The sequence below is a fragment of the Maniola hyperantus genome, chromosome 8, assembly GCF_902806685.2.
Source record: "Maniola hyperantus chromosome 8, iAphHyp1.2, whole genome shotgun sequence".
In the NCBI taxonomy this organism is placed as follows: domain Eukaryota; kingdom Metazoa; phylum Arthropoda; class Insecta; order Lepidoptera; family Nymphalidae; genus Maniola; species Maniola hyperantus.
The window spans coordinates 7,439,391-7,464,020 of NC_048543.1; the positions used below are offsets into that span (position 1 = coordinate 7,439,391).

A 24,630-nucleotide genomic window follows, 5' to 3' on the forward strand; every position below is an offset into this window, starting at 1 on the left:
CCGCTCTTGGCCATCAATCCATGGCCAAAAAAAATATACCAAAAAATTACTAAAACCAAGATAAACAGCTACAATTCTTATTATTACAGGACTAAACGGCAAATTAACATATAGCATTACATCTGGGGATGATAACAAAGATTTCAAAATGACTGCTAACGGAACAATACTGACTGCAAAAATGTTGGACAGAGAAACACTCCCACTTTATAACTTGATTGTCACCGCTAGAGACTTAGCTAAACCACCAGAGCCACAATTATCAGCCACCGTGCAGGTAAAATATTTTTTTCTTTACACCAATACATGTTAGCTCGCGAAGTTTCCCTAGCGCGCTCCCCAGTGCTATCCATATTAAAGTGGTGTGGTTCTCATTTGAATATTAACCTATGAAACGTAATGAAATTTCGTAGACAGTATTTAGTAACAAATACATGTATCTATCGTTTGCCAGATATCCGTGAAAATTTATAGTTACAAAATTATACGGGCTCAAAGATATAAATCCTTACTTTAATAATTTACCTTTAAAACTACACATTTTTACAGAGATCTGGAAAACCAAAGACACGGATATTGATTTCTGGAACGTGTCTACAAACTTTCATTGAGTTTGATTAGTTAATATTCGAATGAAAACCAAACTAAGTCTGTTTAAAGTGCTCTACGAATAAACTCTTAAGGAACCCTGTTCTTTAGTTTGTTGATTGCGTTTACTTTCACATACCAGTGACATTTTTCACAATAATATTATAACAAGTAACGGCCAAGGTATTGATTTTGGAACAGTGAGTTTAACACTTTTTGTCAACTCTTTCCAGGAATTACTATATAATAAAAATTACTAAGAGTGCTTAAGACATACAAATAATAATAGGCTACTTGACTCATATCTAATTTCGTCCAATAAATGATTATTTATTATAGTATTTTGCTTAAGACAACGAAATATATCAATAACAATGATTAAAAACGCAGGATGGATATATAAATCCAATTTTAAAAAATACAGTTTTTATTTTTATTTGAAACTCAGAAACGCTGTCAGCCATGATGTGACGTCATTAAATATGTAAACAAACAAATGTCATCCCTATTGACTAACGTAGTATCCATATATATAAAATTTCAAGTCCTGACTAACTTATATATCAACGCACAGCCTAAACATCTAAACAGCTGGTCCTAGATACATGAAATTTGGTGGGTGTGTTCTTTGTAGGTAAAGAGAAGGTATCCACTAGGAAAGGATTTTTTGAAATTCCACCCCTGAGTGGGTTAAATGGGGGTTTGAAATTTATGAAGTCCACGCGGGCGAAGTCACGAGCATAAGCTAGTTTTTATATATTTCTAAAAACTCATAGTAAACGTAAAAAATTATAATTATTATAAATAAAGTTTTCTCTTTATAAATTGAATAAGTTATTAAGTAAGACTTACAACAAAGTGATCTTTGCAAAAATAAATTTGGGTTGCAGTCGTTAGTGATATAGGATCCTTTAAGCAAGTCTTCGCGTGTTACGTATATTTATTTCACTGGGCACTCTAATCCACAACTTTCCTGTGGTCTTTATCGATGCGTTTTTACATTCTCGGATGATACAATAACGATAATTACTATATTTTTCATGTAAACTAGTATAGAAGTCATGTTTATTAAACTTTGGGAGGTTATGCTGTTGTTTACAAATGCATGACGTCAGAGCACAGATAATCTATCGGCCAAACATGGCCGACAGTGTTTTCACCTGTCTAAGAAAAATATATTTTTAAATTAAAGTTTTACGGTTTTTAGGGCGCAAAAAAATATAGTGTTAATTTTTTTGATCTAATAGGACAAATATTAACCATTTAAGACCTACTTAAAAAAAGTGTCAACTAGCCTATTGTTCGGTTCCAGGTCACAATACAATTAAAGGATGTTAACGATATGGCTCCCGAATTTGTTTCTACTAATATGACTTCAATTTCTGAAAATATTCCTCTTAATACTGTGGTGATGACAATAAAAGCTATTGATAAAGATGAAGGTCGAAATGGATACGTCGAATATTTTATGTCACAAAGTCCAGAATCTAATGGTTACTTTACTTTGGGAAATGTTGATGGAATCTTACGAGCAACTGGAAAATTAGATAGAGAACAGAAATCTAATTTTACAATATCTGTTACTGCAAAAGATAGGGGAGATCCCCCAAATATGACAAAAACTAAAATAAATATCAAGATATTAGATGAAAATGATAATAGTCCAGTCTTCGACCCAAAACAATACAGCGCTTCTGTTCCTGAGAATGCTAGCATCGGTGCCAGCGTTCTTCAAGTAAGTATGAAATACCTAATTAATAAACTAAGTTATTCCATTATTCGCTGTCCTATCAGAAAAATCCTCAAAGTCTACAAGCTGTTTCTAGTTTTTATAAAGAAATTCGGTTAGAGCTTGTCCGATCTATATTTTTAGTGTTTATTGAAAAAAAATAGTTTCGTCATATCCGTCTGTCAGTCTGCATGACATAACTATTATTCAGAAATGATAAATTGTATAATAGGTATTTCAAAATCATTATAAAGTCTCACCGTATTTCGAAAATACGTTTAGAAAATAAAAATTCCGTGAGTTGAATCGATTTACCCCAACTAGTACTGACATTTTACTTAGCAAGTGCGTAGTATTATATTATTGCTAAATAATTATCATTGTGTGAAAAATAACTAACGAATTATAGTCGATCAAAATAATAATTGTGATGACGGTGATTACTTAGAACGAAACGTAGAACAAACACTATCATATATTGAGGAACATTATTCGACAATGAATACAACATGGTTCCTCATAATCCATACTTTCGATAGATACTTTAAAACAACCTATTGTTTCAATAATACTTGAATGTTTGAACGCAATAACAAATGTTATAAATTTTTTAGGTATCTGCAACAGATGTTGATGAAGGTGCTAATGGAAGAGTAAGATATTCGATAGCTTCTGGAGATGAAAATAGAGATTTTAGTATCAGCGAAGATACTGGTATTGTGAGAGTAGCAAAAAATCTTAATTTTGAAAGAAAATCTCGCTACATAATATCTGTAAGAGCGGAAGATTGTGCTAAAGATGATGCCAGATTTGATACAGCTGAATTATCGATTTCAATTCAAGATATAAATGATAATCCACCAACTTTCTTAGACTCGCCGTATTTAGCATACGTAATGGAAAATGTAATTCCCCCTAATGGTGGATACATATTAACCGTTCGCGCTTATGACGCAGATTCTCCTCCGTTCAATAACCAAGTTCGATATTTTATCAAAGAAGGTGATGCAGATCTTTTTAAAATCAATGCTTCGTCTGGTCAAATATCATTGTTAAGGACATTAGATCGTGAAGCTCAGGATGAATACACGCTTTCACTTGTCGCTATGGATACAGGTAAAGTTATTTTGTTTGAATGTTTATTACTATGTATTTCATTTTAACATAAGTCAGCAATATTACTAGCATCATCATCAGGACATAGTGTGGAGTTTGTTTGCATAGTGTGTTTGTTTGGGGACTCATATCCCAAAACTTATTGGACTTCAGCCAGTTTACCAGCAAACAAAAACGAGTTTCATACTAATAATTATTACAAAGGCAAGGTTTGTATGTGTGTGTGTATATGTATATGTGTGTGTCTGCTGAAGAGTCCCTGGGTTCGATTCCCAGGTCAGGCCAAAAAATTACAGGCATTGCATTTTTTGTTAAGAAATTCTCAATACCTACTAGCTTCGAGCTAGGAAGTTGGCGATGTTTCACGGCCTTGCCTCGGAGAGGACGTAAAGTCGTCGAAGGTGGACTTCTATACCGAAAAATTGTAAATCAAGAGATTTATATTTTATAATAATGCATCTCAAAATATTTATACTAAATCCACACGGACGATGTTGCGGGCATCATAATATAAGCTATCTTGTGTCGAAATTCAGCATAGGTACAGTTGGTTTCTGTCCTAGAAACGAGAATAGGATATTTTTGTGATGACGGAAAGTTTGCTATGTTTGCGTTATTATTAAGTTGCAGGCAACAGTTCTAATAGTAGTTGAAATTATTGTTTTACAGGTTCACCACCGCTTACGGGATCTGGAACAGTAAAAATTATAGTTCAAGATGTTAATGACAACAGTCCAGACTTCCAACGACAAAGTTACAAAAGCATTGTTAAAGAAAATCTACCACCAGAAACATTTATACTGCACCCCAAAGCAATAGATAAAGATATACGAAATAATGCGAAAATAAAATACAGCCTTCTTGGAGATAAAGCAGATAGATTTCAAATAGATCCTGTAACGGGTATAATTTTAACTAATGCCACTTTAGATAGAGAAGAATGGAATGTGTACTATTTAGTTATTATGGCTCAAGATTCTTCAACTACGGATCCACGCACTGTTACTGCCAATCTTACGATTTTAGTAGAAGATGAAAATGATAATACGCCGATATTTCCACAAACTGTATATGAAGTCTATATTTCCGAACGCACTGTTCCCGGCGATTTCGTTTTTGGTGTGAAAGCGACGGATAATGATGTAGGCCTTAATAAAAAAATTTATTACGATTTAAAAGGTGAACATCAAAATCTTTTTACTATAAATAGGGACACTGGAGTTATAAAAGCGAAAGAAAATTTAGTAAAATACAAAGACAAGCATAACTCTATATTTAATCTAATAATATTAGCTACTGATGGTGGAACACAACCAAGGCAAAGTTCCACTGAATTGATTCTAATCGCAAAATCAGGAAAAAACTTTCCAAGATTTACAGTAAACAATAAACTAACTTTTACTTTTTCTGAAAACACACCTGAAGGAGTTCTTGTAACTAGATTATCTGCCACATCACCCAAGAATGGGCCAACAGGATTATTGCAATACTCAGTAGCAGGAGGTAATATTGGTGATGCGTTGAGGGTAGAACCAATGAGTGGTGAAATTTTTATAACCGGCAAAGGTCTTGATTATGAAACCATGCCTCTTTATGAAGTTTGGTTTGAAGTTAAGGACTCGGATAACCCACCCCTAAAGTCATTTATTGAAATTGAAATTAAAGTTACTGATGCAAATGACAATGCACCTGTAATCGAAAATGCTTTGTATAACGCAACCGTACCAGAAGAAGAGTCACCGCCACAAATGGTTATTAAAATTGAAGCGCATGATGATGATTCTAATGAAAATGGAAGAATTTCTTTTAGACTAACTAATGATTATGAGGAATCATTTGTGATTGATGCTGAAAGTGGAGAAATTTTTACCAACATTGCTCTAGATAGAGAATCAATTCCATTTTATGAGATTTTAGTAGAAGCTGTCGATCATGGTGTTCCTCAACTAATAGGAACTTCAACAGTGCTTGTCTCAGTTTTAGACAAAAATGATAACCCTCCAAGATTTACTCGCCTGTTCAGTGTAAATGTCACTGAAAATGCTGAAATCGGGTCATTTGTCATAAAACTAACTAGTTCAGATTTAGATATAGGTGCTAATGCTAACGCCACATATAGTTTTGTCGACAATCCCGGTGAAAAATTTGTAATTGATCCTATAAGTGGTAACGTTACAGTCGCCCGATCACTGGATCGAGAGTTACAAGATGAATATGTTTTGAAAGTTGCCGCAATTGATGGAGCCTGGCGATCAGAAACTCCATTAACAATAACTATACAAGATCAAAATGACAACGCTCCTGAATTTGAATATTCCTATTATAGCTTTAATTTTCCTGAATTACAGAACAAAAATAGTTTTGTGGGTCAAGTGATTGCCACTGATAAAGATAAACAAGGCCCAAATTCAATAATTTCATACTCTCTACAACAAACATCAGATCTATTTACTATTGATCCTGCTACTGGTGAAATATTAAGCAAGTTTATGATGAATTATAAGAGAACGTCAGTAAACACATCACCTGAAAATACATATTCAGTTATTGTGGTAGCTACCGATAATGGCAAACCACCAATGTCATCGGAATGTTTAGTTACCATAAATGTTGTAGATGCTAATAATAACAAACCAAAGTTTAAGGATCATGAAAAATTAGTACCAGTACCACAAGATGCCATACTTGGAGAAAAAATTGTAAAACTTATAGCTGAGGATGCCTTTGATTTCGGTATTAATGCTGAAGTAGAATACATGGTGTCAGGAGGTAATGGGACTACATACTTTACGATTGATAAAGTTACTGGTTGGATTATTGTGAGCAAACGATTTTATTACACGGGACAATATTATGAATTAAAAATAAAAGCAGTCGATCGTGGTGTTCCACCGCAAATGGATGAAACAAGTATTACATTTGTGGTTACAGGAGAAAATATTTATAGTCCTAAATTCACAGCCCTGAGTTATCAAGTAATAGTACCTGAAAATGAACCAGTAGGCTCATCAATACTTTCTTTGAATGCAAATGATGAAGACGAAGGGCCTAATGGTATCGTAAGATATACTATAAGTTCTGGTAACGAAGATAGAGAATTTCAAGTAGATTCTGTATCAGGGACAATAAGTATATCACGCCCACTCGATTTTGATGAAATACAAGAATACCGATTAAATATTACAGCGAAAGATCTAGGTTTTAAGCCTAAAGAAGCTACTGCTACTGTGACCATCATTTTAACAGACATAAATGATAATGCTCCGCAATTTAATCAGTCAAAATATTATGCATACTTACCAGAAAATTCACCTATTAATAGTTTTATATTTAAAGTTCAAGCTATTGATATTGACTCACCTAAGAATGCGATCATTAAGTATCATATAAAAAATGAAATGATGTCACTGTTTTACATAGATCAACACACGGGAAAAATTTTCTCAAAAGAAATATTTGATTACGAAGAAAAGACAATTTATCGCTTAGAAATTTTGGCTGAAAATCCTGATTCAGTCATGAGAAGTACCACTGAAGTGGTGGTCCATATCACGGGAGTTAATGAATATTATCCAAAGTTCGTTCAACCAGTTTTTCATTTTGATGTTTCTGAGTCTGCTGAAGTTGGGGCACATGTTGGTGTTTTACAAGCCACTGACCAAGATAGCGGTGACGATGGAATCATTTACTACTTTTTTGTCGGTTCCAGTAATGATAAGGGGTTCGGGATAAATTCACAAACCGGAGTTATAAGAGTTGCTAGATATTTGGACAGAGAGACTCAAAATAGAGTTGTTTTGACAGTATTAGCAAAAAATTCAGGTGGCATACATGGAAATGATACTGACGAAGCTCAAGTAATTATATCAATCCAAGATGGAAATGATCCACCAGAATTTTTAAGACACTACTATGAAGCAACAATTTCAGAAGGAGCAAATATTGGCCAAGAAGTAATCCAAGTAAAAGCCGTAGATAAAGATGTACGGCCACAAAATAATCAGTTTAGTTTTTCAATTATAGACGGTAACACAAATCAAGATTTCAAAATTGATCCTCAAAATGGTGAAATTGAAGTAGCTCGAAGTCTTGACCGAGAAACTATATCAACATATTCATTAATAATAGGTGCTATTGACACAGGAACACCTCCGCAAACTGGTACAACAACAGTTAAAATAACTTTGACAGATATAAACGACAATGGTCCAGTTTTTGATGTTAATAATTTTGATGGCTCTGTTTATGAAAATGAACCACCTAATACAAGTATTACTACACTTTCCGCTAAAGATCCAGATTTACCACCTAATGGAGCTCCATTTTCATATGCTATTATTGGTGGTAGGCATCAAAGCTTTGTAAAGGTTCAAAAACATACAGGTGTATTATTAACTACAAAAAAGATTGACAGAGAAGTCACGCCACACTTAGATATTATGATTAAAATTGAAGATAGCGGTACACCGGTTATGCATTCCAATTATACAATTCAAATTAGGATATTAGACCGCAATGACAATCCGCCGAGTTCAAGATCAGCTCATGTTCTAGTACACGCATTCAATGATAAAATACCTCTTGGAAAAATAGCCGATGTTAAACCTAACGATCCCGATATAGTTGGGGACTATAAATGCAAAATAGTAAAAGACTCATCATCAGAGAATTCATTGTCATTATTTACAATTAGAAAAGGATGTGACCTGTATACAAATGATGTTAGGCCAGGTCAAGGTTATTCATTTTCAGTGTCAGGCAATGATGGAATTCATAAAGATGTCATATCATCTATAAGTGTCGAATATTTTTCTTTTAATAATAGTACAGTGGAACATTCCATAACAATAAGAATTATGAATATGACTGCACGAGAATTTTTAACACATTATTATAGAATTTCGTTGGAAATAATGAAAATTGGATTAAAAAATAAGGAAATCATATATTTATATAGCATAAACGAAGAAAAAGAAAACATTGATTTAACTTTAGCAATTAAAGAGCACAATTCACTTTGGAAAAAAGATAGTAGTGAGAAGTATTTAAAGACAAAGCATTCAGAACTACGAAAAGTTTTGAAGAGACAAATTATTATTCCATATTATCCCTGTTCAACACATAAATGTCAGAATGAAGGTATATGCACAGATGCAATAAATGTAATAGACGCAACAAAAATTACTGAAAGCTCAACGCTAATACTTACTTCACCTTTAGTGCGCCATGATTACGTTTGTCATTGCACCGATAGGTTTATGGGGAATAATTGTGAAAAGCGACAAGATCCTTGTTCACCCAATCCTTGCCAATTTGGAGGACAATGTCGTAAGCAAGGACATGATTTCATCTGCACTTGTCTACAAAGACGAGAAGGTAAAACGTGCGAATTGGAGAGAGATGATGTTTGTAGTAGCAATCCATGTAAAAATGGTGGGTCTTGTAAAGAAAGTACTGACAGAAACTCTTTCTTCTGCTTGTGTCGCCCCGGTTATCGTGGTAATCAATGTGAAGCTCTCGTAGATTCTTGCAGACCAAACCCATGTATGTACGGAGGGATTTGCATTAGTCTTAAGCCTGGATATAAATGCAGCTGCACGAATGGCCGTTACGGAACTCATTGTGAAAGTTCAACATTTGGTTTTAATGAATTGTCTTACATACAGTTTCCTGCTCTGGATGCATCAACAAATGATATCACAATTATATTTGCAACAACTAAATCTGATGCATTATTGTTGTATAATTATGGTGCTCAGACTGGCGGCCGATCTGATTTTATTGCGATTGAATTATTAGGAGGCAAACCAATTTTCTCCTTTGGAGGTGCAAGGACTTCTATAACCTCTGTTGCGTTGTTGAACACTGACAAAAATCTAGCTGATGGGAAATGGTACAAGCTAACAGCTACAAGAAATGGCCGAGTGATATCACTAAGTATAGCAACGTGTGCTGATCATGGTGATATTTGTACAGAATGTGAACCTGGCGATGATTCATGTTATGATGATGACACTGGTCAAGCGGGGTACGTAAAAATTAAAATAATAATTATATTATTTGCAAGATTTAACAATATTTATAACGATTACTTTCTTGGTGAGAATCATGCGCAATTTTTAAGTAAAGAATGTAGCTTCGTAGCTCTTGAAAAATAAAACCAACAACTAATATTGACCAAAATACGTGCAAAGTTGTCGATTATTGCACTACACTGGCCATTAAAAAAGGAACTGTTAAAATTATTAGTTCTCTATCAAGTGCATATTAATATATTGCAAAAAAAATGAAAACATGACTATAAATTGACGGTCGCAAAAAACAAACGATTATCTATAAAAATGAGATTTAAAGAAAAAAAAATGAACTTTAATTTTTTCCAAATTACAGCGATGGTTCGTACAAAAAATGTAGGATTAATTAAAACTATGATTAGATCTTGAAATGTAACAAAATAAAATAAATGCACTTAGAAAAGGACAAGTGGCAGATGTCTAACTATGGGCATGATTGGTAACTAGAGGCAACTCGTGAACTTCGATACGGACGACTACAGTACATGTCCGGTTGTACTTAGTCAATTCCTGAAAATTAGGTGTAGTTGTCTTTACATAAATGAGAAAATATCGGGAAATAATAAGAATTTAAAAATCCTATGATAGCATACAAATTCATAGTCAATTTATGCAAAAAGTGAAATCCACGAAAATGTAGTTAATTGTTTATTCTTTGCGACCGTCTAAATATTTCACACCAAAAGGTGTACCTATAAATTAATATAATAATGCAAAATAAATATAATATAACATTTTTAATATTTTATTTTTACAGAACTTTGAACTTCAATAACGAACCTCTCCTAATTGGTGGATTACATAAAGCAGATCCAGTATTAGAACGTCCAGGACAAATTCATTCCGATGACTTCGTTGGCTGTATGCATAGTATTACCATAAATGGTCGAGTACTAAATTTAACGAACCCGTTACAAGCACGTGGAGTAGAACCTAACTGTAAACGAAAAGAAAAAGGAGCCTGTTATAAGGAAGATATTTGTGGAGCGGGAGAGTGCTTTGATATGTGGAGAACACACTATTGTAAATGCAGTAATAATTTTATTTCACCAGATTGCTCGAATTCTCTACAAAGTATTTCAATTGGTGAAAATGGTTTTGTTACGTATGTTATATCAGAAAAACACAGAAGAATGCAATTACTTGAAACCTTTTACAGTGGCAATACTATATGGGAGAAGAAAATCGGTAAAAGCACTGGCAAAAATAGTGTGAAAGTAAATAATCCTGCGAAATATTTATCATTTTTCTTTAGGACTCATAAAAAAGATGGAGTACTCTTTTACGCAGCTACTGAAAAATATTATACCCTTATAGAATTATTAGGGGGTAGAGTCTGTTATACTTCAAAACAAAGCACTATAGTAAACATGAGCCAAACTGAACAACTCGATGTTGCGGATGGAAATTGGCACAATATTACTTTATTATCTCATGGAAGAAGTATAAGAGTAATTGTAGATAATAGAAATATTGGTGAGGAACTGGATGCTGCGGGCGTTCATGACTTTTTGGATCCATATTTAACTACTATATCACTGGGAGGAACGAAAGCTGAGTGGGTATCAACTTTTAATAAGTTCGAAGGTTGTTTAGCAAATTTTACAATTAATAATGAAATTCAACCATTTGCTGGAAATGGTAGCATTTTTAAAGAAGTAACCAGAACTGGTAAAATCCTAAATGGATGCCACAGCGCTTTTGGCATAGGATTGGCTCAAAACCCAGATCCCCTAAGTATAGGGTTAACACTTGTAATAGTATTTTTTATTATACTAATAGTCGCTATATTTGCATCTTTTATTGTATTTCGTCTACGTAAGCAAAAGAAAGAAAAAGGCAGTGTACCAGCTAGTAAAAGTAACGTTTTACATACCAAACAAAATGGGGGGCCTGCAATGCTGAATGCACCTAATCTTATAGCTGGAACAAATGACAGTCTTATGAACAGAAATATTCATAACAATGAAACAAGTTTAAATAGTTATATGTCAGAAAATGCAGATATTATGCGAAACGTTGGTCACATTGTTGGCCCAGAGCTTTTGTCAAAAAAATACAAAGATCGTGAAATAATGAATTTAGATGCTCCTAGACCACAGCGTCCTGATATAATAGAACGTGAAGTAGTTGGCAAAAGTCCTGCACTTAGAGAAGATCATCATCCTCCACCACCTCTTTCTTCAAACACTTCGCATCATACTCATGATCATCCAAGTGGGATGGATATAAATTCTGAAATTCCTGAACATTATGATCTAGAGAATGCCAGTTCAATAGCACCGTCTGATATAGACATAGTTTACCATTACAAAGGATTCCGCGAAGCCGCAGGTGTTCGAAAATACAAAGCAACACCACCACCAATTGCAGGTTATCATCATAAACATCAAACTCCACAACATAGACACTCTCCACATCATCCTAGTGGATATCCACCCAGAGTACTGTCACAAGCTTCACAGCCGCCTCCGCAACCAAGACAACATCAGACAACTCCTCTTGCTCGTTTATCACCTAGTAGTGAACTGAGCCAACAACCGAGAATACTTACTCTTCATGATATATCTGGAAAACCACTCCAAAGTGCGCTATTGGCTACAACATCAAGTTCAGGCGGAGTTGGTAAAGATGCTTTACATAGCAATAGCGAACGTAGTTTAAATAGCCCTGTGATGTCCCAACTTAGCGGACAAACTTCATCAGCTGGCAGGAAAACTCCCAGTGCTACAGCTCAAGTTTCTCAAGTTGTTTCGGTGGGCACTGGTGCAGTAGGTCTAACCGCGGAAGAAATAGAAAGAATGAATGCTAGGCAACGAACTTCAAGTCTCGTATCTACGCTAGATGCTGTATCCAGCTCAAGTGAAGCACCACGTGGAGGAGTTGTTGGTCACCATATGTCACATAGACATCATTCACAACAAGTAGACAATAGGAGCTCCACTGGCTCAGATGATGAAAGTGGCAATGACAGTTTTACTTGTTCTGAAATAGAATACGATAATAATAGCATAAGTGCTGATAAACCAGACGATGTAAGAAGGCCAAATGTAAATACCGGAAATAATAACAAAAAACCTATCTTACCGCCTCCATATGAAAGTTTTGATTCTTCGTTCCGAGGATCTTTGAGTACGTTGGTTGCATCAGATGATGACTTAGCTCCACACGTAGGTTCGGCTCTTTATAGACAGGTAAATGGTTCTCCAGCACCAACCACTCTCGGCTGGGACTATCTACTGAATTGGGGACCTAATTTTGAAAGTATGATTGGTGTTTTCAAAGATATTGCCGAGTTACCTGACTCCGTAAATGGTCGAATGTCTTCCTCTTTGAGACTGCCAAATGGAACACCGAAACCATCCGAAGAATATGTTTGATTCCTTGTAATGAATTAAGTTCTATAAAATTGTAAATATTTTTTGAGTTATGTAAATTTACAATTATTGTTGTACAAAATTGTTAGGATCTTGTATCAAGGTCTTTTTAGTTTCATTTTTCTTGCCATATCTTGTTGAAATGTAAGTAATTAAATATGAATCTGTGTTAGATGGTTAATATCATGAACCTCATTGTATATAATTAATGTAGAACAATTGTAGATATTAATGTAAGATGTACTTAAATATTTTTGTATAAATAGGTAGTAGGTATTGCGTTGAGGAAGACTTATTTTTCGAGATGTTTCATAATAGATTTTTGACTAAATATAAATTCAGTGATGATAGAAAACGATTATTATATATCTTTATTAATTTTGCACTTTAATTGAATTAACTGTGTTATTATAAACATTAAAAAATTGCACATTTCGGATATCATAAGATTCAAGAGATGTTTCTATTCAAAAGCTTTAAATGTGTGTTACATTTTACGTAAACAGACTACATAATATAATATTTATAGGTGCTTTAATGCAGTTTTGTTATGAGCCATATTAATTAGTGAACAACGTGCCAAATGCGTCTTCTCATCAAACGAACTGACTGATTTACTTATACTTACTGAAACTGTTGTGAATAATAAATTCATTTAAATTATTTTGTGCACTTATTTACCTGACATGTTCCACCAATTTTTAATTACCATTAAAAATCATAATCAGAATTCGCAGTTTGTTAAAAAAATATCTGTGTAGTGGCAGTAGTTACTTCGCTGGTTAGTCCGGTTAACCAAACTAATGCAACTTTTTAGTGGCAGTAGTTCGGTTGGTACGAAGCACCGAACTAATTGATACCTTTTGGTGCCAAAAGTTTGGTTACCCGGACTAAGGACCAAACTATACTGTCTGCCAATAGAGAATTATTTATATAGGAAAAATGATATAATGGTCATATAATGGTAGGAGTTCTCTTGAGATAGAAAAGCGGTCGCTTTCCAGATCCTTCAGCATACAACTCGACTTAGCGAACGAGGTTTTTATTTTATTTTATTCATTTTGCCTCTTATATTTTACAGTCTTGGACTGTAGTAATGAATTGACGTGATTTTTTTGTATAGTGGTAGTTTATAGGGCTAGAATTCATTATTAAAGAAATATCATGATTTTCATTCATTTTTAAAATATATAATTATTAACGTCACGCTATACCGAAAGCGATTAATGACGTTATAATATGGTGTAAACGACAAATATTTTTAAATTTTTTAACATAAAAATTATTTTCCCGCAGAAGTTAATCTTATTTTTATGTTAAAAAATTGAAAAAATTGTCGTTTACGGATTGTGACGTCATTATTTACCTTCCGTACAACGTTACGTTAATGTTAAAAATAAATGAAAATTATGATTTTTTTTAAATTATTCTTTCATAATGAATAAACTACCGCTACACAAATAATCTGTTCATTTTATTACTACAGTCCGATACCCAATTATCAGATGCTAGGGATAATAATTAATAACTGAGACCGACAGCTTAGTTGTGCTCTCCGAGATACGCAAGAAACGAAAAGGCCGAATTCATATCCAGTTACCGATATGGTTAAAGGTTGCTTAATAATCGCAATCGATTGATTTACGTTGTCAAATTGTTACAAATCCATGTCTGTGTTACATACTTAAACATTAGGTACAGTAAACGCAGGTCAGTAAATACCTTTCCGAATCTTTATTATTAAAGATCTGTATTTTGATATCTAAATAAGGAAAAGGTGGCTGACTGACTGATCTATCAACGCATAGTACAAACCACTGGACGGATCGGGCTGAAATTTGGGATGCGGGTAGTTGCTATTATGACGTAGGCATCCGCTAAGAACTATTTTTTTTTAATTTAACCACTAAGGGAGTAAAATAGGGGTTTGAAATTTGTTCTTTCAATTAAAATTTCAATCACAATTTTCCTAAAATTAATGATTGTTTCTTATTATCTACGTATGTATCTACATAACAGTTTTTAGTTCGTAACAATGTGTTTATCAATTTAAGCCCTTAATATTCTAATTATGCGGCGATAAGCACTTGTAAATACAGCGATAAGGTCGCAAAGCAATAAAAAAATGCCTGTAAAGTTTGATAAATAATTGGCTTCATTAACATATTTTAGAACAGCGAGTGTATGGAGCATGTCAGGTAAACATAATTTTTCTTTACGCTCATATTTTAAAATCTTAGCTATGAATGCAAAAAAATATTTTATTATCTTGATCGTAAAGCAGAAGTAGTAGCAGTACTCTACTAAGATTACAATCCAGCCTATGAATAAAGCCAATAAGTATATTATAATATTATACTAACCTAATCTTATAAACGTACTTATACCTAAGAATCGGTCCATTATCTTCGTTCATAGTTAAAAGTTTCTATTGGAAAAGAGAACCTTAGTGGCACATTTTGTCCATCGTGCATCTTGCATTTGTTACCAAAATAATCAAAAACAATGATACCTACAAAGATTTTTTTGCTTTTCACTCCAACTGATATTCTAGAATCAAAAAACAACAAACAAACTTTAAAAAAATAGCGAGCTAAAGATCAGGTGGTCGCCTGATGTTAAGTGATTACCGCCGCCCTTGAACGTTTGCAGCACAAGAGGAACCGCCAATGCGTTGCCGGCCTTTCAGGAATGTGTTGATCCCCGCCCTTTGACTAACCCCAATGGTGTAATCTAGTAGGACCACCGCCGCAGGGAGTTGATTCCACAGTTTGCATGTGCGTGGAAAATAGAATCTGGCACAACGGGCGGTCAAAGTGCACCAGACCCTCAGGTGGTGCGGATGACAAAAGTCGAACAGCCCGCCTTGGGTCCGACGTAACGACTGCTATACGGAACAGCTGTTTCGTGGCCGCCGTTTTTAAAGAGGTGTTTTATAATATCAAGTAGCTAACTGCTACTACTATAGTCCTAATACGATACAATATTAAAAACTATTTTCTTCTCCCTGGCTATGACCTATATGATAATCCATACTATCCATACTAATATTATAAATGCTAAAGTGTGTCTATCTGTCTACTAGCTTTTCACGACCCAACAGTTTAACCGATTTTGATGAAATTTGGTACAGAGTCAGCTTACATCTCGGGGAGATGTAAGCTTTTATCCCGTAAGATTAAAAAAACCCCACGGGATTTTTAAAAAACCTAAATCCACGCGGACGAAGTCGCTGGCATCATCGAAAGACATAGGCTACTTTTTATTCCGGAAAATTAAGGAGTTCCCACGTGCATGTGAGGTAAATGGGAATACAAATAATAAAGAATATCTTGAGTAGGAAAATCAGATTCATTCAATTGCAAAAAATATAATTTTCTATGAGTGTGTGAGATGAAATCGATAAAAATGTTTCATGGTAGGTAATAGGTCATAATATGAATGTATGAAATGATAAGAACTATGAAAAATTTTCTAAATTTGCTACTCCAGTGTGCCTAGTTCTTGATACCAGATAAGTACCATATTGTCACACTTAAACCTAACTGTATTATACGTAAAAAAATAACTGGTGTTATAAGTGTTTGCGGTAAGGATTGCCCATAAAAAAGTTAAGGGCAAAGTAAAAAAATAGTTTAAACTGAAAATTCATTAACAATTTTTAAAGTTCAGTTCATCAGTCATTAGACAGCCTAAGGACTAGTAGTAGTGTTGAAATATTGCTTATTTTAGGAAGTCATAAATAATATTATGGGGCAACAACTTTAAAAATAACATTATTAAATATAGATTTTTTTAGCCAATTAATTATCTTATCTTTTATGAAGATGAAAGTCTGGACATCGATATTTTTATGGTTGTGTATATTTTGTGAGTTACATTTTTGTTTGAAAATTATATAAATGAAGGTTATGAGTGAATCCTATTCATCTCGCATTAATAATTATGGATAAAAGAAATAATTATAGTTTCAGCAATGGAAATACCAACTGTTTATTCGAATTGCGTGACACCACCTTTAAAATGTCCTAATAAAAATATCACTTTTTGGCTTTACACTAGGTGAGTAGATTTTATACTATTTTATGAATTAAATGGCGGAAATGGCCAATCCACTGTACCTACCTACATAGTAGTACGTAGATACATAGTTAATCGCTTTGCCTGTGAATTTTCGCATCAATTTAATTCATATTTGCACAATAACGTGAAATGTATCTACATATGTGTTTCTTTTGATTTACTGAATATATCTTGATAGGTATAATTTGAAACACAGATAGCTTCTTAGATACCCTCTTCACTACGAAAGTAATTACCTACCCGACATTTTATTTTACCGAACAGGGCCAACCAAAACAAACCAGTTGAATTAAAAATATATGAACCTGATTCTATCACTTTAGCCCCGTGGGTCAAACACGCTCCAATAAAAATATTAATACACGGTTATACAGGGTACAAGGACTTTTCACCGAACACAGAAATAAGGCCAGGTAATAATGAAAATAATTATACACGTATCTAGTCAATTTAATTAAGTTAATTTTTTGTTAAAAAATAAATAATTTTGTAAGTATAAGTACACAGGTGTCAAGTAAAATGATACATTTATGGACATGCCACCAAAAAATATATTTATAAGACAGGCGGAAGGGACATGCTAATTAAAACTGAAACCAGCTGGATATAGTACATGATTCTGAGTCCATCAGCATTGGTATTTTTAACCGACTCCCAAAAAGGAAGTGGTTCTCAATTCGGCCCTTTTTAGGGTTCCGTACCTCAAAAGGAAAAACGGAACCCTTATAGAATCACTTTGTTGTCTGTCTGTCTGTCAAGAAACCTACAGGGTACTTCCGGTTGACCTAGAATCATGAAATTTGGCAGGTAGGTGGGTCTTATAGCTGGCTTTAGGGGAAAAATCTGAAAACCGTGAATTTAGGGTTAGATCACACAAAAAAAATTAAATTGTGGTCATGAACTAATAGTAAGGTTTTTAATATTCGAAGTAAGATAACTATATCAAATGGGGTATCATATGAAAGGGCTTTACCTATGCATTCTAAAACAGATTTTTATTTATTTTTATGCATCATAGTTTTTGAATTATCGTGCAAAATGTCGAAAAAATACGACTGTAGTTACGGAACCCTCAGTGTGCGAGCCTGACTCGCACTTGGCCGGTTTTTTATGTATGTACATTGTTTTTTTTCTGGACCGATATGCAATACCGTGGTGGTCCCATAAATATTTCTGGATCCAACTTCTCAATCCTGATGCTGCAGGGTTACTGCCCACCTAAGTTATCAAGATTTAGGAAGTTTTCACAATGAATTAATGTTGAAGGTACCAAACAACGACTTCATGCTTGGACTCCAAGTCACAACTCCTCAACCCTGATGATGTAGGGTACAGCACTCCTAAACTATAGTGATTCAAGAACTGCGAATGATGTAATATTATTGCCAAACATAGACTACACCATTGAACTTCAGATCCCAACTCCTCAACCCTGATGCTGCAAGGTACTGAACTCCTAAGCCGTGGGGATTCGGGAATTTCTGATGGTGAATTGATATTTTATGTACAGCACTCCTAAACCATAGAGATTCACGAACTGTTCCTAGTGAAATAACATTGTAAATACCGAGCATAGACTTTGTTATGGAATTCCAAGTCCCAACTCTTCAATCTTGATGCTGGAAGGTACTGAACTCCTAAGCCGTGTGGATTTGGGAAGTTTTGGTGGTGAATTAATATTTTAGGTACCAAGCAATGACTACTTACTCTAAAAAGCTAAAAAAAATAAAAAATAAAAAACCGTCTTCCAAAACCACTACAAAGTAAAAAATAACTTTTGTTTCTACACGTGTATGTATGTAGGAAGTCGGGCGAGCATAATAAAAGTAACTAGAAATTAAAGCGTGAAGCTCGCCTGACTTCAAACAAAAAGTTATTTTTCACTTTGTAGTGGTTTTGGAAGTCGGTTTTTTTATCCATCGGTCTTTTCGTAATTTTAACGGTTTTTTTAAACAAATTACGTGACGTGGAATCACCCGAATCTATCCCAACTTGTTATGAGTTATAATACAATAAAATGACGATATTTAACAGAAAACTGCAAAGCTTCTGTAGGTGCGCGACTAGTTTTTTATCAAAAAATTCAATGAAAGTAATTTACGAACAATAACGCATTGGCGGGGGACAGCGGTCGAGGGTTATGATCGCATTCCGCGATACATTGCGTGCAAAATGTTACTGTTACATCGGTAAGCCATATGTAGTAGTACGAGTACTTATAGTTCGCGGCAGGTCGTGATGGGTATGAGGCGGATTTACTAATTCACGAAGTTTTTGTCAGCATATCCCTTACCACTTGTATAATATCGCCCTTGTTATCTTACCCTGTTTTATATTTTAGCGTACATGGAATGTTGCAATTACAATATAATCAGTGTCGACTATAACCCTATAGTATTAGACCCTTGCTACTTTCAAGCAGCCCACAACACTGAATTGGCCGGGATGTGTACAGCACAGTTGGTTGACAACTTAGTGCAGAAATATAACTTCCCACTCTCAGATATTCACGTGATTGGATTTAGCCTTGGTGGACAAGTGGCTGGCTACATAAACAACCATCTGAAGTCGGGAAAACTTAGCAGGATAACGGGTACATAAGATATTTATATTTATCTTTTCAACCACTATAGGAGCCATGATAGCCATTTCTATAAATAATTTTAGCGCTAGATCCAGCTCTACCTTTGTTCGTAACAAATGATAAAAAGAATAAAATCGATTCTGATGATGCATACTTCGTCGATGTCATTCACACAAACGCGTTGTATAAAGGGAAACTAGAGGACTGTGGGCATGTGGACTTCTATGCAAATGGGGGTCTGACTCAACCTGGTTGTGTTGAAACTGAAAATAAGAGTGAGTAATATTATATACGGTAAAACATTTATTTATTTTTATTTTTATTTCTATAACTAATACTTAGTTTAGTTAATTGTGTTTACCCATATCCATACTAATTTATAAATAAGAAAGTGTGTCTGACTTTTCGCGATTTTTGCACGGCCCACTAAAAAGGTTTACCTTAAAATTTGGCACCGAAAAAGGTAGCTTGCATCCTAGCTTTTTGTCTCGAAAAATCGAGAGTTGCAACAGGACATTTACTTAAAAAAGTCCATCCAAAAATCCTCCAAAACAGACAAATCTCAATTGGTACAACGTGCAGCATGTGATAAATGCACCGCCCTATCTGCAACACGCACCGTGTTGCTAGCTTTTACTGCATGTTAGTAGAGGGAAAGCGGGCAGTGCATGTCGCATGCTGTACCTACGTTGTACGATACGGATTTGTCGGTTTTAGCGGAGTGCCTTGCCAAGGGTGTTTTTTTATTACATTTGAAACATTAACTCTAGTCCGCGATTGGTTGAGATGACAATCGGGGTATGAGGCGGGGGGATGCCCCGCACGACCGCACATCCCCCGCACTCGCCCGCACCGGGTTAGCGCGGGGGATGTCGGGTTTGCGGGGCGTTCGTTCCCCGATTACCGTTTCGACCATGTAGCGTATTATACATGGCTTATAAAGTTAAGTATTTAGGCTAATAGGTAGCCGTCTTACCTAATAATTAATATGATATAATATTATAGCTAAGTCATCTTGCGACCACGATAGAGCTCCACAATATTTTGCTGAGTCAATCACAACCACGAAAGGCTTTTACGCGACCAAGTGCTACTCTTGGATCGCATACATGTTAGGCTGGTGTGAAAATATAGACACACAAGATGAGGAAATTATAGTCGGCGAATACGTTCCAAACAAGTAAGTAACTAAACTAATTTCTTCTTTTTCTTGTCCTTATTCCACTCTATGCGGGGTCGGCACAAATTGTCGTCTTCCACTCACTTCTATCAATCGTCAACGCTCTATCACTATTTTTATACGCATCACCATATGCGTATAAAACTATTGGTCTAAGCATTGAATGGTTATATACTAACGTACTCTATAGGTCTAAGATCCGTTATTAGAAATATCTACCCTCATCAGTTATTCAATTGTGATATAGAATATATGGTAGATAGTGTGTAGATTAATACATTGCACATAGGTTGCCTTGCTAAATGCTCGAAGTTCGACTTTCGACTTTCGACTCGAAAAAAATTTTGAACATCCTTGGCACGTGATTTAGCTAGGCAATCTATGCATCAATCTACACATTATCCACCATATAATCTTTATCACAATAATTATTAAATAACAGATGAGGGTATCTACCCTCATCGTAATACCGGATCTCTTCCTATATTATATACCTGTCCTATTTCACACAATCCATCTATCTCATCGATCTATGATCTTTTTCTACTCCTTTCTGCAAAATTTCATTTCACATTCTTCTTCTTTATTCCTAAGTCCCCCTTCTGAAAAAGGACAGACACAACTACTCTCCATTGCGACCTTTCAAGGAATATGCGCTCCACATTCACTCTACCTCAGAAATCTGCTGCGCAGGTAACAGCTAAAAAGATTGGCAATAAGGACAGGTTAAGTTCTGGAAAGACCTTATGATTTTCATTTAAATTATTAGGTAGTAAGTTGTTTAAGAAGTATCTAATATCACGTTTTAATTATTTTTCAGCGCATCAGGTTCCTATTTCTTTATAACCAACTCCAAACCTCCCTATGCACTTGGCCCAAGGAACAAACACTAGGGGAGGAGAATTATTTAGAAACGACTCCAGGAAAATGAGAAAAAATATCCGTATATAATATTGATTTCATTTAATATCAAATAAAAGAAATATTTGTCATTCTTTTAGAGGTTTTTAGAAGCATACTGTTTTATGTTTTTTTTAAATAATATTATAATTCATACTGCTTGCGCTTATTACATTACACTAAATTAAGTCGTCCTAAATAGGTTTGAATACATCCTAAGTAGGTTATAATAAATTTCCTTTCCTTTCCAGAATCCTAATTCTGGAAAGGGAAGCAAATTTATGTTTCTGATCACACTTTCCTAATTTATCACTGGATTAGTTTACAGATAAAGTTCGACGGCGTCGGACGTGTCGAGTGCAACAATGACATCAAAAACTTGGCCTTGCCCTAGCTCTCGCTGCTGGCTCAATTTAAATTAAAATAAAAAAGTTGGTCAAGTGCGAGTCGGACTCGTACACGAAGGGTTTCGTACAAGAAATAACACTTTTTTGTCATGGCGGCCCTTTTGATATTTTTATTATTTGTTGTTATAGTGGCAATAGAAATACACATTCTGTGAAAATTTCCACACTCTGCCTACTACCTACGGTTTACGAGATACAGTTCACTGACAGACAGATGGACGGACAGCGGAGGTTTAGTAATAGGGTTCCGTTGGCATCCTTCGGGCATGGAACCCTAAAATCATTTCTTTAATATTCCAACCCCTGCTACCCGCTTTCCCCGCGAAGTAAAAATATGGTAACACGTGCACTCGCAGTCGCAGGCGCGCAGTGACAGAACCAATCAAACGAGTAAATGCTATTACACCTGTCTAAATCCACTCCTAATTAGGATGCTGAATGATTTAGGACGATAGCAGCCATACTTTTTCCTAATTAGGTTACTTTTTAGGATCCTTACTTGCTAAATTCGATAACACTTGCCTAAATTAAGTAAATAAACCATTTAGGATGACCTAATTCAGTGTAGTGTAATAAGCGCTTAGCGAAGTAACCAAACAGAACAAAAAAAAAACATGGATTTCCTTGCAATAACATTATTTCCGCAATTCATTTAACATTGACCTTCACGCAGAAAATATACTCTGTCAAATATAGATATGATTGATTTATTAGTATAAACTTTATAGTACCTACATAATTCTTCGGCTATCTATGAAAGAGGAATCAAAAATCTAGAACCCTTCTGTTTCGAGGCGGTATTTGTAGTTTTATACTCAAGTAAGATTAACTTAAACATATTATAGTAATAAGCATCAAGGATATTAATATATTTATATTAATTTAGTATGATTTTTGTCATTACTCATAGATTTTTTTGATATATTTTTCACTAAACCTACCTGTAGTATAAAAAAATCTATCTCATAATTTATTTATGAGATAACTATTAATAAAGCTATCTGGTGCCAATTAATGACAACAGTCCAAAGTGAAATTTAGTACCTATCAAGTCCAATTGAGAATTAAAATTGGTTTCCACTGAACGTTAAGTAACAAGCAGGTAAAACCCTATTACACAAAACGGATAAGACCGACAGTCACCTGTACTTTGTCAATATCCTTATAGGCATCCTCAATTTTACTGCAGTTTCATAACCCCTTCATTATACTAATTTTATAGAAGCCTTTATTCGTCATAAATTGTGTAAGATGTGTTAGGTATAGTGTTTAGTCGAATAAGGTAAGTTCACGGTTGATTATTTATTAAGGCTCTTGTCCGTCCACCAACGATAAGGGAGAAACGAGTTTAGCTAAAAATTAGAATCAAGTTGACGAGCAATGAGAAGAGACTTATAATTTGGTTGCTGGGCCATGAGCGAGTGCGCGAGTGCGTCGGGCGATTACTCGTACCGATCCCTTTGGATACTATGCCGAGACATGTATTCAATTCCTACACGACTGTTTTGACCGCCAAGAGAGCGTCGCTGAGCGAGTATTTTTCTAATGTTAGCTCTATTCGTTGTAACATACTAGCGAAGAGAGAGTTCTCGCCGACCGAGTGCACAGTCAGCGATCAACTATTAATATTATATTTAAAATCTCTTTTATTGACACGGAATCATACATCGATTGTCAATCGATATAGTCGATGGCTAGTCGTTTCTTCGTCGGCGGTGGAACAAGTGCCTAATATTGTGTGTTTCTTGCGAAATTTTTTTACAAGGATTTTTGTATCAGTATAAAAATAAATTGAAAAGGGCTTCATATTCAAGGTAAAATTACGTAGTATAGCGGATGACCTTAGGCCTGAATTCCTCCTACGCTAAATGTTGGTCGCATATCATTCGATTTCGATTGGCATGCAACATTGCCCAAGTCGGTAACTGGATGGGTGACCAACTTTTACAGGACACGACTGCTATCTGACCTTCGTAACCGGTTTTATAAACACAACTCAATGTAATTAAACTATGGTTAAACTCTAAATTAATTGATTTTTATCCTAACACTAAATGACCCGTTCAAGGAATTTAGTTTTTAAATAATGTTCTTTGTTAGTACCTAGGGATGGTACTTGGTATCATAGTATTGAATTTCAAAGTTATAATAATTAAGAGCGCTATTTACATCAATGGAGACTCAGAGAGCTAACATGTCCACGCTTCAAGCTGCGAAGCGGACTTTATCTAATCTCTTTTGATAAAGTCCGAATAATAACTGAAATAATTTTGAATTCGGCGATTACCTAGACCTAAGGTTAACCAACTCCTAATACCTAATATTAGTGGAATTAAAAACCTAATAGTAAGTAAGTAGCCTATAACTAAATCTGGTCATCCCAACTCCACGCAGTCTGTCTATTCAACGGCTAGAGTGTTTTTGTAAAGCACGAAGCCAGAAGCTCGAGAAGGGGGTACTGAATGAAGCGAGCCGAGTAGCCGAGTGGAGCGAAGGTCGAGTAGGTGAAGCTGCACAACGGGACGACGAATATCAAAAAAATTGCCCTAAAGTGACACAACATCAGTCTTGCAGTTTCTATAAGTTCTATCT

The 24,630-nt window shown here is 34.9% G+C and overlaps 1 protein-coding gene across 2 annotated transcripts in view; it reads left to right on the top strand.

Moving 5' to 3' along the window:
• Positions 1-21,625, top strand: part of ft (cadherin-related tumor suppressor fat) — a 155,915-nt gene extending 134,290 nt beyond the window's left edge. Inside the window, exons 5-15 of one of the 2 annotated variants that reach the window (XM_069500366.1) lie at positions 90-277; positions 1,901-2,323; positions 2,932-3,433; positions 4,103-9,461; positions 10,265-11,071; positions 16,875-16,946; positions 17,232-17,380; positions 19,309-19,560; positions 19,635-19,826; positions 20,557-20,731; positions 21,552-21,625. In XM_069500366.1, the coding sequence (XP_069356467.1) occupies positions 90-277; positions 1,901-2,323; positions 2,932-3,433; positions 4,103-9,461; positions 10,265-11,071; positions 16,875-16,946; positions 17,232-17,380; positions 19,309-19,560; positions 19,635-19,826; positions 20,557-20,731; positions 21,552-21,624 (8,192 nt within the window). In that variant the 3' untranslated portion in view covers position 21,625. Of the gene's footprint in view, positions 1-89; positions 278-1,900; positions 2,324-2,931; positions 3,434-4,102; positions 9,462-10,264; positions 13,540-16,874; positions 16,947-17,231; positions 17,381-19,308; positions 19,561-19,634; positions 19,827-20,556; positions 20,732-21,551 lie in introns of those variants that run through there. The other variant, XM_034971433.2, reaches the window with a different exon arrangement.
• The last annotated feature ends 3,005 nt before the right edge of the window (positions 21,626-24,630 follow it).